The 15584-nt window shown below is 39.7% G+C and overlaps 1 protein-coding gene across 1 annotated transcript; it reads right to left on the reverse strand.

The window, feature by feature from the left end:
• Positions 1-2592: 2592 nt before the first annotated feature.
• Positions 2593-15570, reverse strand: LOC134438547 (uncharacterized). The gene is made up of 13 exons (XM_063188128.1): positions 15481-15570; positions 14996-15091; positions 14626-14700; positions 14210-14335; positions 13907-13957; positions 13106-13219; positions 12789-12890; positions 8610-8702; positions 7715-7807; positions 6050-6148; positions 5696-5711; positions 5556-5592; positions 2593-3420 (listed from the first exon to the last, which is right to left on the reverse strand). Exons 4-13 carry the CDS (start codon positions 14301-14303, stop codon positions 3292-3294), a joined length of 828 nt encoding a protein of 275 aa, XP_063044198.1. The 5' UTR covers positions 14304-14335; positions 14626-14700; positions 14996-15091; positions 15481-15570; the 3' UTR covers positions 2593-3291.
• Between the last annotated feature and the right edge of the window lie 14 nt (positions 15571-15584).

The following is a 15584-nucleotide window of genomic DNA, read 5'->3' on the forward strand; positions in this document are numbered from 1 at the left end:
TACTTTGTTTAAATGCCTTTACTGATTCAAACTATTAAAATATGTGCAATCTATATGTCTTTATGTTTTAGCCTACTTTCTACTATCCTTTGAAGGGCAAAATGTTGTTTATTGATCATGATTTTGTCCTCTATTCATCCAATGTTCATCAGTAAAATGTATGGTTTTGAGAAACTGGGTTGGTAGAGAACCTATTATGTTGTATCGATGACAAATGAAAACTCTATGGGTGTTGTCAGGGCTCTCAAGTCTCACGCATTGAGCGTGTGACACACTCTTCAAAGTGTTTTCACACGCCACACACGCGTTTTCACACGCCCGTCAGTAAATACCATTGAAGTCAATTTTCCTCCTGGCAGCCTTTTAGACTTTGTTCAGGGTAAAGGTATAGCCCTGCAAGCCCTACCACCCATGACACGCCAAACACAGTAGGGGAATGCATCAACGTAAAGTGTTGTGCACCAGCTTGCATAACAATGGTGACAACTCTTTAAAATATAAAATAAACCCATCCACCCCAACATCGCGATCATAAAATGTTCACAATATCCCTCGTATATTTACACCCCACAGTTTAAGCATAACCCACTCCCAGCGTGCTCAGTTTCAGGAAGTAACAGGTACAGTACTGTCGTTGAGCCAATCAGAATAATAGATCGCTATGTTGTTGCGCAGACCTAGTCAAAGAGGGTGGAGTTTCCCTAGGGTGTCAGCTAAGCGCGCGAATAACTGTCAGATTCGAAACTTTTCTGACTTTTCTGGAGAACGGCACAGCTGTGACAGACAAGGAAATTGGATTGGCCTTCCCAAGACGGACCGGCAGGTAAAAAAAATCACGTTACAAATATATTCCATTAGGCTGTAGTGTTACTCGTGGTGAGTGACCAACACTACACATATCCGTTTCAAGTTACCGTTAGTTTAGGAATTAATAGCAAGCTATAAGCTATTAAAAACAGGCTATGCTGGCTATGTTTTAGTGTTTGTTTAGTCCTTTAGTTAAGTACTTTTCCCGAGTATTATAGAGTAGGCCTAGGCCTAGAATGACTTTAGTCACCTTAGAGCTGTCATGGACATGTAGGCATAGGCCTACGTTTTTTCTACACGTTTGTAACAGGCTGTTGTTTATTTAGAATGTCACGGAAGAAACAGAAGAGCCTTCTTTCCTTCTGGGAAAAGGCTCAGAAACCAAAGGCAGGGGGGGCAGATAATGTGATGATGGAAGAAATTGCTACTACATCAGTAGAGATGGCAGAGAAGACTTTGGCTGTGTGTTCATATATCTGTATGTCGTCCAGTATTTCACTGGAAATATAATTGTAGAGGTTTGGTCTTAGTGAGACCGCGAGGAAACTTCTCCGACCAAAGTTATTGTTTCCACTGTCTTTGTCCATGTAATTGAAATAAATCCACTCCACAACGTCTTGAAATGATAATCAAACTTTAGTGTTCTTCTCAAGGTATTTACAAAACGTACATGAACTAACAAAATGTCTCTAATGAAAATAAAAAGGTTTAAAGTCTCTCGGGTAGTTGAAGAGCAACAGGCAAGAAGACTGTTCGCTTCCACGGTTCCTTGCGATCTGAAATGAAAAGCGCGAGAGGCTATGGAAGCCGGCTCGTGAGTCTTAAAGCGACAGTACACATTTTTAATCCAAAACAACAAGTAATCTTATAAACATGAATTCTTATTCTTTTAACCTTCCTATATAATATTCATCATTTCAATCATGAAATTAACTTATCTATGAAATTACAAATTCAAATGAAATTATTTATTATCTATTTATGCATTTTTAAGCCATTTCTATTTATTTAAACTAAAAGACCACTTTGGCCGCTACAATAATAATTACTGGGGAAACCCAGCACCCATCTTTCGCATGGGCCTTTGGGTTTCTCACGCTAACTTGGTTGTTTTGAAAGGCAATATATAAAATTATTATTATTATTATTATTAGTAGTAGTAGCAGTATAACACACACAAAATATTCAACATATTTTAGTTTTCTTTACTAGATGAAACAAATGTCATAACTAGGCCTATTAGTGCTACTTATGTGTTATTGTTGTTGTAATAACCGGCCGATGGGCCGATGGGCCATGGGCCGAAGGTTTGGTGCCCCCCCCCACCCAATCTCACTCCCAACAAACTTCAAAACTTGAGAGCCCTGGTGTTGTTGTCAAGTAACAACCTTAATTTTGTTACTTGGCTGCCATCTGGTGGACAGACAAAGCATTGCACTGAAAAAGTTGAACAATAGCGTTCTTCATTGTGACACCCAAAATTAGGGTAGACTACTGGGGAAAAACATTCCTATAGGATTAAACACTTCTAGTGAACAATGAGGGCTCTTCCTGGTTAATGACATCATTTCTTTGTCACGTGAACAAGAATACACTTATTTACAACATGCAGTGGAATTTCCTCCCTTGAGAGAGGTTTGTGGAAACATTTTATCTCAGCCTCTCACACACACACACACACACACACGGGCGCGCGCGGACACACACGCACACGCACACTACATAATTGGGTTTCAGAAATAATGTCTTTATTATCTTCATTATTGCATTCAGAATGGCATGGGCATGATTAATAATAAGACGAAATGTACAATACTGCTGAAATGGGGTTGTTATGTTGGAATTCCTCCACCTTCCAGGTTGCTTTATGAACATTAAAACCATTTTACACAAGGACACTACGACACAAATCCCAACATGTAAGTATCAAAAGTGGGTCAGGCTGGAACATCACATTTTTCACAAAAAGCCTCGATATCTTAGTTTGTTGTTGATATTGGTGAATACCCGCCTTGGCTCATTCTTTTGAAATTCGGTAGTCGGAAACACAGACCTCCACCTTGGGAAAGTGCAAAAGAACGGGAATTCAACTCGGGGTTCCGAAACAAAGACCTCCGCCTCGGGGAAGTGCAATAGTCAAGTCAAGTCAAGTCAAGTCAAGTTTATTTATAGAGCGCATTTCGTACATAAAAGCATTTCAATGTGCTTCACAAAAAAACAGCCCAAATTACCTGAAAGGGGCGGCCCATTTTACCTTAACATGTTCAGCTGTGTTTAACCGGATCACACCGCACTCTCGACTAAAAGGTGCCAAACATAAACAAAAACTGTGTGAAATTGAAAGAAAAATGTCTGCACACTTAAATCCCCTTTGAGTTCTTTTTAATAATAGGCCAAGCTTTCGGTCTACTGACCTTCCTCAGGGCTCAGTTACAAATGGAACATACAAACAAACTTATCAATTAAGTGAGGTTAAATGGTGTCTCATTCTGCGGTGCTGTGAAAATCACACTCCTCTAATTGGTGTCCTCCTTCACTCATCTCAGTTGCTTTCTGCTCCTCCCCCTGGCTCAATGGTGCCATACTTGCCAGCAAAGTCTCATTCACTTGTATCTGTATGGTGACATAGCAGCAAATGTTATCAGCTTACAGTACTTCCATCTAAATACGGAAAACACGAAAAACTCACTCCATCAAGTCATCTTGAATGATTTAAGTTGTGGGAACTTATATAGGCTAGTGTGTATCCATGCAGCCTGATCTCACAGAATTCTGTGAAATGGGCATGGACCGGACAAATAATCTGTGGTAGTTTCACTGATGTGGGAATATAAAGAGAGCACTTCCATAGACCCATTAAAGAACTTCTGTGACCCCATCACAGAATTTTGGCAAAATCATTGAAACTGACACAGATTTTGTGTCGTAATGGCCCATGTCCTTTTTACGGAACTCTGTGATGTTATGTTGATCCATGTCGGTGGAAACAGCCAGCTCAGTTTTTGAAAATGTTCTGAGGAAGTATTTTGTGAAGAATTTGTTCATGGGCTTTCACATACTTCTGAAGCAGAAGTTGGTATACATGAACTCTATAATTATTTTGTTGTTATGAATAATTAGTTCACTCGTCAACAGCCGTTCTTATTGTAACATGATGGGAAGTGTGCCTTTAAGTGCGCCATGTGAAGTGTGCCTTTAAGTGCGCCATGTGATCAGTAGGCACCAATTGGCACTACTTGGCACGCCTTTAAAAGGTTGGCACAATCTTCACGGAGGTAAGTGGCAGATTGTTTGTCTGCTTGGGGCAAGTTTTGCCTTTGTTGGTGGTGCAGCTAGGGAATCGAACCCGTGTAGAGCCTCGCTTAACGAGAGATGGTCAATTTCGTGTAGTTTGGTCTATGACGGGGGTGCAACTTTGCCACATTTGACCACATTTAGTTCACTTCATCTTTGGGTATGTAGCTCTCGTCTATTTTCTACATCGCAATTTTAAGCCCATTCTATTGCATGCACGCTCATTATTGCTGTTATTTGGCGTCACAGGAACCGGGTGTTGTGCGCCCTCTTGCCCTGCGACTTGGAGACAGTCGGTGCTCCTCGCTGTTCTTGGTATAGGTCAGAGAGAGTAGAGAGAGAGAGGTTCCATTAGCCCATTGTTTCCGGGTTCTATTATTGGAAGGGGGGGGGGGGGGGGATCCCCCTTCAGGCAGACCTAGGCAGACCTAAGGACTGTTCTATTCAATGCTAGGAGCATTATGACACGCCCCTTTAGGCAGACAGGAACCTGGTCACGTTAGGTGCCCATAGAAACCTATTATGTTGGCATATCTCTATATACTTAAAGAATCTCTGGTATAGGTGACCATCTCATTGTAACCTAACCTAAGCATTACGCATTGCCTGTGTTGTTATGAGTACTTTACGGTAATTTCTGTGTGCAGGTACCTGTGAATCCACCTGCTAGCCTGTCTGCGGGCTGCTGCTTAGCCTAAGTTGTAGGAGAATACCTGTGTGTGTGTGTGTGTGTGTGTGTGTGTGTGTGTGTGTGTGTGTGTGTGTGTGTGTGTGTGTGTGTGTGCATGGGCGAGTGTGTGACGTTTTCCCTTTACTTGAGTTCTTAGTTGTGTTAATAACGAGAAAGTGAGAGTTCTCTGTTTGTGGCGGGTTACCCCCAGATAGCTCTTGTTTGCCGTGCGTAAAAGTAAAACACAAGTGTGCAGTGGTATTGGTGTGGGTTTGCCGTGCTTTGCATTTTCATTTCATTACTTAATTTTGGTTTGCTGTGCTGTGTACAACTAGTGGGGAAAATCTTGGCCTCCTTGGCCCATGTGGGGGGTGCGGGTGTCCAATAGCTGTTATTTTAATTGTTTGTATAATTTTAAAAAGAAAGTGTAAGACAATAAAAGAAAAAAAGTACTTTGAACCCTGTCTATGTGGTCCTTATCGAACCTGTGCTGCCTTGGGTTTACAAAGTTAGAGTTAAACTATATTCTGGGGGCGAAATCCCCCCAGTGGTGTAGTCGTGCAGTCATCTGTTTAAAATTGGTAATTATCATTTTGGCTAATTACCGTTAAATCTCCGCCATGCTACATTATGCAACAAGTCAACTAATCCTTTTTGACTGATAGTGATACAAATACATACAAGGACTATGCTGCAGAAACTCAGGATTGAAAACATTTCCAGAGACTACAGTATATAGGCCTACAATAGCTGCTGTGTTACATTAACTTAAATAGATATTTACCATAGGGCAGTCTGAAGTGCTTGTGTTGCTCTGTGTCCTGTTTGGAATAAGAGCATAGGAATGAAAGAAGTCAGTCTATCAACAAAAATGTGGATAAAACAAATAATAGACTTGTGTGTGAAATTAAGGGTTGGGCTTACTTGCAATTGCGTGTCCCTGTGTTAGGGGGTTATGGAGGATGCAAATTCAGTTTAGTTTACAGCTGTAACAAACACTCTGTAATGTTTTTCATTGTAAATTAACTAGAGAAGGCTACATCATGCATTTCATATCCACTCATAGTAGTTTTTTTGGAAACATTTTTTTAAACTCATTAACAATAATCAATTATCAATCCCAACCAATCAAGAGGTCAATGGTCCTTAAATCCAGCCCAAAGGTGACACAATTAACGAGAGACCATTACACAGTAATTGGCAAGCATACAGTGTTTGTCAATCCTAATTAAATCTGAATAAATACATAAACACTAAATGTAATCAGTAAATACTTACAGTAGCCATGTGTCTGCAGGGAAAACCATCCAAATACAAATATACAGTCTAATGGAAAGGTAACGAGTCTAAGATCAGGTAAATTTTTACTGCCATATCCTGAAATTAAGAAGGAAAACACAGAATATTACTACCATAATGGCTAACTAACTAATAAACTCAAAATATCAATTGAAATTTCCAACATTTGAGTGATTCTACGATTATAGTTCACTTTTAGGTGCATGGATTTTATTTGCCAATTCCACTAACTATTAACAGCATCCAATGATGTTTGGACATTAGCACACATTCATCTTTCATATAATACAGAAAGTGAAGACATACCATTATTTTCCTCTGCAATAATGAATATTTAATACTGGTTTTTGGACGAGTTCATGCCATCCTCGTTTTCCAATTGTCAGATTCAGTCTTCATATCGGCATGTAAAAAATCTTGTTTTGTCCAAGATCATTGCAAATCTTGATTCTTGATCACAATATGACAAAACTGTTAAAAAGTCTATTGTGCTTTCCATTATGCATTAAATTGGCCATTTTGTGTGCGTCTCAGAAAACTGTGTCAACCGTGTCACACACTGAAACCCCCGCCATAAATCAGTAAGGGTTTGGTCCTAAGTCCTCTGACCAACGCCATAAAATGTCATTACCTCTTTAGGTGGTGATGTGAAGACTGTTCGGTGAGTTTTGAGTTCACCTCTTCCATAATTTAATCCATTATTTTTTATGGTCTTAGAGAGGGTAAATTGGCTGTCAACTGTGTTTTCAACATAATCATAATAACCTGAATTAGAAATCAAAAGTAGAAAAACACAGATAAAGCGCACAAAGACATGAATTGATTAAGGTGTTTTGGTGGAAGTTCTGAGGTCTTCGGTTAGCACAACACTCTGAAAATGGCAAAGCTATGTTACCGTCAATTGTGTTACACATCAGCTATGACAGTTGAGTAGGAGTATGTTTTTGCCAATTTATCTCCATATTGATAGACAAACAAACAGAATCATTTGTGTTTTAGGGAGATGGGTTTGCTCTGTTTTCTTCTCCTAAAAAAAGTGCCGACTTGTTCCCCTGCACTGTTGACTGTAAGACAGTTGAGTAACACAGTTGACTGTTTTGAAAGTGTTTTTGTGCTATTGGTCTCTTATGTATTGGACAAATCCCATGAACAGATACTATCTCTGGAGAAGGAAGTCTTGTGTAAGGAGGGTGACTAAATTCAAATCAGACGAGGGATGTATAATGAAAAAAATGTCAGTCTGTATCACAGAGAATCATAAATTCCTACTTATGAAGCTCAACAATTACATTCTCCATATCAGTTGCACAGAATGACAACATTATTGTTTATGGACATAAGCACTGTCAAACGTATGCTGTTTCAACTGTGTAGTATTTTTGTATATGTTTGAAATGACAAAGTATTTGTCCATAACACTGTTGTCAAAATAATCAAGCAAACGTTCGCTTTCATTAAAATATTTAACAAATGATTTACGATTAAGCTTGGCAATTTGTTTGTTTGAAAACTTAAATGTATACACTATGGAAATATGTAGGTCTTTAAAAAAAAAAAAAAAAATACTGACCGTTGACATTTTGCTTTTGCCAAAAGCACACTCGAATCGTATAATCACTCATTTACAAATAAATGTTTTTTTACCTGTTGTCAGGAGCAGTTTGGTTGCCAATCCAATAGAATTGGCAATGCTTAGACCTACAGCTCCAAATATATAGAGAAGGGTTTGTGGTATTTCTGTGAATTAACAGCATTGTTTTTGTTAGGACACATGGGTGCATTATATGCATGATTCCAAAGTCCAACTGACTGTAACTGTAGCCTATACTTTGTGATAAGAGGTGTTAAACTAATGATGAAAGTGATCGATATAACCTTGCATTATTACATGAAAAATAAGACAAATACGTATACAGGTAATTAGAAATAGAACAATTGCATAAACAATGAATGCATTTAATTGCAATCCAAGGATCCGAGTAAGTACAGAATCAGAGTGACTTGTTAATGAATTACCATTATATTTCTATTAGCCTAATTTTGAAAAGTGCATCAACCACAACTTCTGCCAGAGTGCTCATTCTACAGCAAAGATGTCCAAACCTACTTGTTAACCCAGGACTTACTAGGTGTGTTATCTGGGTAATTAGAAAGGGAGACATACGACAACATCTTCAACAGAGCAAAAACACACAGGAGCGCTGTGCCCTCGCCAGGTAAAATGGCTGCAATCACACAGGATGATCAAAGAAGTATAAACACAAATTAAACAGCTTTTGTTTAAGTAACAACATACAGTAATGATTTGTTGTCATGGTTAGTCTTTGAGGGATTCAACAGAATAGTAGACATGACAGGCATACTGGAATATCTACATGTAATATTATTTTAACAAAATGTCCATTTCATGTCTTTCTTTTCATAGCCCTGCTGACTTTGAACTACAAGGCTTATGGACTGAATCACACTATTTTTAGTGTTACAAACAGTAACACATCTGTTTTGCAAAGTGCTTTTTCAAAGACAATAAGGTCCTTACCTTCAGATGCATCCTGGGCTTGCCCAAATACCGAAATGGTTATGACAAAATAAACAGGCATTAAAATGCCCATGGTTGCTGTCCAGCAGAAGGCTGCAATTAACCAAAAAAAGAAAATGTGTTCTTTTAGCAAGAGTATGTACTAAAACTACCCACATATTACTGCCGATGATATCAGCAAATATCCATTAATTTGTGTGTGAAAAAGTGGGAAAAAAAAGGTCAGTTTTAGTGTCATTGCTCATCATTACCTTTAAAAGTTAAGCAGAACAGTATGTGTAACACAATGTATTTTGGGCCCTATAGCACATGGGGACCTGGGGAACCTCACATCCCCAACATCTACCCTAGAATTGACTTAGGCACAAGGCACAGCCACACTCACAAAGTTGCTACTGTTATCAAGGCGCCCCCTCCATACAAAAGGGGGTCCTCTGCCTACTGTAGTTTACAGTATAATAACACTTGATAATGCCCAGGCAACCTTAAAGTGTTTATGAAACGAAAACAAAGTAAAGGAATTTGACCATTTCCAGGACAGATTCTGAAAGTTCTAAGCCTTGTGAATAAAATGGGATATTGTCTGGGTGATATTTTGTCCTAAAAGTCATGTTAAAACGTTCGCAAAAAGTGTTTTTTTGGTGACATGCAAATTTTATGCAAATGATATGCGTGACATAGAAGGGGTGAGTTCACCTCATTCCACCTTGTTCAGATCAATGGCGGCTAGTACCAAAACAAAGCGCAGTGTCAAGCAGTGTGTTGCTGGAGGGCCGAACGGTGCCAGCTGCAAAAATGGCTACTTGACAGAAGGAATATCTTTGCACAAGTTCCCTTCTGTGAAGAATGATGGAACTGTGGCCGACAAGGAGAAGGCTAAATCAAGCTAGGGCTCTGTGGATCCAATGCGTGGTTTTGAAGCAAGCTCTTGGTCACTGTTGTGCTCGGCACATTTCCACCCATTGTGCTTCACCACAAATGTGGAGGTCGCGGGCATGGTTGGACTGAAGAGAATGCTATTGCCTCAAGCAGTTCCAACAATTGACATCGCCGGCGTGCAGACTGAAACTGCCCCTGTAACTGCTCGGGCACGAAGACAGGTGAGTGCACTGCTTTGCTTTAGGCTACTCGTTTTACCTTGTCCATCTGCTTTTTATGTTGTTTTCAGGAAAGGGTAATGCACATTACATGCCAAACCGATGCAAATGCTCTTGGAATATGCACTTTTTATTAATTGCCATTCAACTGGTCAATAAATTGGTTTTGGGAGGATATCTGCACATCAGCATGGTGCTCTCGGTCGAGGACAGCCAACTCACAGATTGGGCTGCTTAGCGAATAAACAGAGATGCACATAGCGTAGGCCTACTTTGAAGCGTTGATTGTTTGTTTTTAGTATTGTGGTGCACGTGTGACTGACGTTTGGACACACCTCGTCCTCAGAGTCCGGCTGAGGGACACGCGACACCTGTGACTTTGAGCACAAAAAATAATAATAATGATAAACGCTAAAAATATGCTGAGGACTCAGGCTATATAGGGCGTTTTTCCAACAGCCTAATACCTCAGTTTTTTCTCTAGTTGATGATATTTTTGCATGTAGCCTACATGCATTTCAATCACACTATATCGCGCAATTGAATCAAAATGCCCCCCATTTGTCAACAAATACACACGCCATGTCATCTGTGGGTCATGGCAAAGCGCCCTTAGCAACCGTAACCATAAACAAAACGAACTGTCAGGCTATGTCAACAATCGTCACTTCGCCTGTCAGACATGTCACTTTCTGCAGATGTATCAGTGCCTCTGAAATAGATTTGTGCTGCTGTTTTTTTTTTTTCTCATGAGGTTGGATGTGTGGTTTTTCGACACGCTGATGTTTGTATCAGAATTTTGGTTCCTTTATAAGATGTGGGTCCATCAAATGTGTGTTGTTTTCTCAGATCGCCATACTAGCAAACCAGGGACTCCCCTCTATGATGTCACAGCCCAGCTCATTAGTCACACCAAATTTCACAGAATTCACACTTTGAGTTGCCATTTTCACAAGTTCCTCCAGGATGATTGGGTTCAAAGTCTCATCGATGCTATCAGAAAAAACAAGGCTTTAATGGGAATGACTGTTTGTTTTCGTTTCATAAACACTTTAAAGGTCCACTATGTAGGATGGTGGACAGAGAAGGTATTGCTGCTCAAATTTGATATTTTCATGCTGCGTGCCGAGTGGTGCTGTTAAACCAGGCCTATTCGTGTTTCCATTACAAATCGTGTTATCCAGACTATGGTTGGAGTTACATTTTTGCCATTGTCACGGGGCATTACATCACATAGGCTAGTTGACTTAACGCAAGGCAGACAGATATCTGACCTATCGAAGTAAGCCATAAATGCTTTTAGCGACATCATATTCGGATACTACAATTTTGATTTCTGCCCTCAATTTTTAATATCAAAATAATAGTGTCAAACTAAACAGCATTCCAACGGAGTCGATCTGGTGGCTGCCATGATTGCTTTTGATTCACTTGTCAGGGCGCGCTGCAGGGTATTCTGGGTAGTAGGCAGCTACGGTACTGCTCAGGGCCTCGTTGCCCGATAACGATGGTTCTTAGCCTTACGTGTGACGTTAACCAGTGATCCAATGTTCTTAGATTTCCTACGACTGTTTCCCAAAGACACTTGTACATGAACGCGCGTGCACAGCCTCTAAGATCATTCGTAGCGTCGCTCCTAAGGATCGCTGTCCACATATGTGGTGCTGAAGTGTCCTCGGAGTGAACTGCGCCGTCATGCTGCTAAACCATTTACAAAATGTAAGGCGTGTGTCAGTATCAAAAGTTGTTTTCTATAAGGGTGGGACTACATTTGTAGCAGTTTGCAACTATCAACAGGAGTTATTGTTGGCAAATGAAATAAAATGCACACACACAATGAAATCATGCAAAACCATGAGCTACGCCGTTAAACCAGACAAAGCGCGTGCAGTTGGCTACCGTGCTTAATATTTAAGAAGACAAGTAGGCCTTAGAGTTCCAAATTGGGATGCGCATTTGGGGAGCGGCGCGCAAAGTACCGGGCACTCAAGGCTTTAACTGTGAGGAACATTTTGCACGGCAGTCTGCTATTATTAAAACTAAAAATCTACACGAATCCCCATCGCTGCCTTTTTTATGTCATAGTTTACCCTTTGCCTACAACTATTGTGTCTTTTCTGCGTCGCCTTCCCTTTCTTAGGGTATTTGAAAATGAAAGAGGGCGCAACAACTCGCTGACCATTTGTCTTTTTTTTTAATGTTTCGGTAGTGGCCTTCCGACATCACCACTCTTGTCTCTGGTCGCCGAAGCCCCCTATTTATTTTGCGTGTGGATGCCTTGTTCTTGTTCACGAAGCACCCACACAAATTATGATTGATCACAGTTTAATAATGCCCTGATTTATCACAGCTGAACTATTTCACTGCCTGTAAAATATTTTCCAAACACATTGCTTTTATTTTATACACTTACACAATTAATGTTACCTTCTTATTCTCGTTACAGTGTCAACTGTGGTGCCATGATATTTACACTCCCGTCTTAAAACATCAACTTGAAGCGCAAGTTTCCTCTTTTCCTGTGGGTGTCTCCACTGTGCCATGCCACTCGCGTGTTAAAATAGCAATCTTATGCGCAAGTTTCTTTTTTTCCCTTCATATCCTGTGGGTGTCTCCACTGTGCTATGCCGTTATGATCAATCTTAGCGCGTTAAGACTACTCCAAACCACTCGTGGATTTCTCTTAGAGTTACGTGTCAACCTGCGATGGTTCTTTGCTAAGTTGGCTTTGGGAAACGCTCTGTGAGCTCTACAATGGTGTTACGTGTGAACTTAAGTAGCACGTAGCGTTAAGTAGTACTTAAGGCCCTTTCGGAAACGAGGCCCAGCTCAGTTGGGCCGGCTGGAACAACAGCTGGTTCTTGCCGTGTAATACTTGACTAGTCAAAACGGAATAAATGGCGGCCGTGCCGAGCTGCAGAAAACGGGCAGTGGAAAAGGGCTAATGGATGAAAAGTGCAATTTTCACAGTCATACTTAATACTTAGAATTTGATAATGTGTGAATGGGCAGCATGAATTGTGGAAATAAATTACTAAAAATGATCACACAGAGCACCTTTAATCCTGTTGACCAAACTTACGTGTCCAGCATTGCTGCTTGTACCTCACTAGTCTGCGGATCAGCAGAACAGAAATCAGCAAAAGAGGAGCACCACCATAAATTAGGAAGTTGTTGCTGAAGCCTGAAAGAGACAAAGACCCTTGTGGTTGCTCCCTGGGTAGTAGATTTCAATGAAATATTCTGGTACACAGGTGCTCTTTAAGTAGGCCTATGTCCATCTTAAGTTTTAAACAGAAGTGTACACTGATGATTTGTTATACTTTTGGTTCCATTAATATTTTTAAACATCAGACCTGAGCCATGATAGCAGAATATGTTTAGTGTTAACATGTTTACCGTCTTGAAATGCTCTAGTATGCATTGAGAGAAACAGCATCTGAAGTATGCAGCTACTTTCCAAAAATAAAAATGTCCAGGCTTGCTTAGAAGGCTCCTTCTGAGAATGGAGTGCTGAGGGAGTGTTGAAAATTTGCATCACAAGGTATGTGAAATGCAGTGGATGATGACCTTCTCCAATACATATAGTAACACAACGGCAATTGACATCAACAAGTTCAATGCAAAATGGTGAGCTTAAATGATGATGATTTATTAACATACAATTTCCTGTAACCTAATGCAGTAGCTGTGACTTTAAAATTAAATTTATGCATCAACTGACGCAATTTGTTGCTTGGGTCGAAAACCAGTTTTCCTGTAATGGCTCTGCACACGAGGTCTCATGTCACGAGCAGCGTGAGTTTCCCTCACTAATCCGCAAACACTATGGGCATTAAGCAATATTGTTTCTAGTTCAGTCAGCTGGGTATTTTGTTAAACAAAATGCAGAGGCAAGGCACTGGTATCATTGTAAAAATTTTGTTAAACACTGCACGCTTAGGCTACGCGTCCGAGTGTCAGAGGCTATGCGTCGGGAGCAAATATTGGGCTTTAATGGTTATGGAAGGGTCTCGTCCTATAGGCCTATCTGTAGGCATCTCTTACGCACTCATCTACTGAATTTCTGAAGTGCCCATGAACATGCACCTATCCCCACGTTGCTCCTAGGGCCTTTGCCAAAATCCCTTTGGATAAAGATGTATTCCAATAGTAAAGATGCAAAGCAAAAGGAAAAGCAAAAACATCTAAACAACTCACCTGATTCAGACCTTGGTAGCATGCATGGCAATGTACATGCAGTGTCTATGTCTACAAGAGTTGAAGGATATAAGGAATTTCTTGATTTTAATAACTATTTTAAAATTGTATTTACAACAAGAATAACTACTCCTCAACTTCCACTTCCATACAGCAATTTGATCATCGATGACCAATCAGTTTCAGCTTGCTTTTACATAATACTGTAACACTGTCAATGTAGAGTCAACAATTGATGAGTTCAGAGAGCTCATCTCAGATATAAGCGCAAGAATGTGAAAATGTGTATACAATATACTACACCTGGAAAGATTCCACATAGAGTCAAGAGAGCTGTTCCTATAAAATAGCCATGTAGTCTCAGTCTATGTATATGCCATCCTGAAAAAACGCCCATAGAGATCCAATGCAGTCGTTTAATATAGGCATCTGTGAAAAAAGTACACATATTTATAAACCATGGAAATGTATGGTCAATAGAATAGGTTTACAATACATTGCATTTGTGGGCAATTGTACAGCTTTCACAGATAATCACAGTCTCTCTCAAAGGTGCTTTTGAGCTTGTAGCCTACTCAGTCAACTTGGCATTTGCAACTCTGCATTGGGACATGTAAAACTTGACTTTTGACATACACAAGAGTTTAATTCCATCTATATGAGATGTAAAATCTAAAACTTAATATATATATATATTTACTCTTTCTTTTAAAACATACCTGTATATACTGCTACTACAATAACTGTGTACACCACACTAACACTCACACTTTTGATCAGTTTTTGGAGAGAATCTGTAGGAACAGAAATAGGTAAGTTTGAACTAAATCCAAAATTTCACAAATGTCCAATATGTATGATTGCTCAGGGTGACAGGGTAAAAGAAGACAACAAGACACACCCACAAGTGAGTTCATGATGTCATAATAACAGGAAGTAATAACAAAACAATTCTGTGACTACTAATAACAATATACTTTGTAGAAGTTGCCCCCACCCCTCACTCCCAACTCCAAACATTGTTTGACAGTTCACATCTACAAATGTTACACTGGCTGCCTCGTTATGTTTTACAACTATGCATCTCACTGTGAAGTTCTCTGAGGTACGGACAAGTCAAAAGCAGCAAGAGAATCCGTGTCAGATTGACTACCGAGCATGCAACTGCTTCACTGCACACGTCTTCTATGAATACAAAATAAAGACCAATTCAAAATGTAACATACATCCTAATTAATATATTTCTAATGTAAAGATAAAGTTAAATTTTAACATGGCTATATAATAATAAAACAATGCGTTTAAGGTTTGTCCGAGGTAGACATATAGTTATGGTAGTTAAGTTGAAGCCGGCAACATATTGTTAGAATCGTATCTTTTATTGCCATTATGTTGGTTAACATGAGAAATGTAGCTAAAATGCATGTGCGGATGATACTTTCTTGGTTAATATTAGAAGTGAAGCACTGTGATTATACACACCGTTTAATTGGTAAAGCATATTCTTGCACACGTTTGGGATATGAAGCTGTAGTCATACCTGGCTCTTAAAATAAAATTACGTTCTGACTTACCCTCAGCTAGTCCCCATAATAGGTATCCACTAAATGTCAGTGCATTTGGACTCAAAAACAGCAAGAAATGCACTGCCACATCTTTACAACTTCTCCCTGTATGG

Source organism: Engraulis encrasicolus, chromosome 22 (genome assembly GCF_034702125.1).
Source record: "Engraulis encrasicolus isolate BLACKSEA-1 chromosome 22, IST_EnEncr_1.0, whole genome shotgun sequence".
NCBI lineage: Eukaryota > Metazoa > Chordata > Actinopteri > Clupeiformes > Engraulidae > Engraulis > Engraulis encrasicolus.

What these genes read in the sequence shown, in the direction of transcription:
- LOC134438547 (XM_063188128.1), bottom strand. Translation starts at nt 14,303, where the DNA reads ATGGGCGTTTTTTCAGGATGGCATATACATAGACTGAGACTACATGGC. An exon ending in AGCCCAGGATGCATCTGAAG is followed by an intron (nt 7,808 to 8,609) that starts GTAAGGACCTTA and finishes GTTAATTCACAG; the next exon opens with AAATACCACAAACCCTTCTC. An exon ending in CAAACTGCTCCTGACAACAG is followed by an intron (nt 6,149 to 7,714) that starts GTAAAAAAACAT and finishes TCTTAATTTCAG; the next exon opens with GATATGGCAGTAAAAATTTA.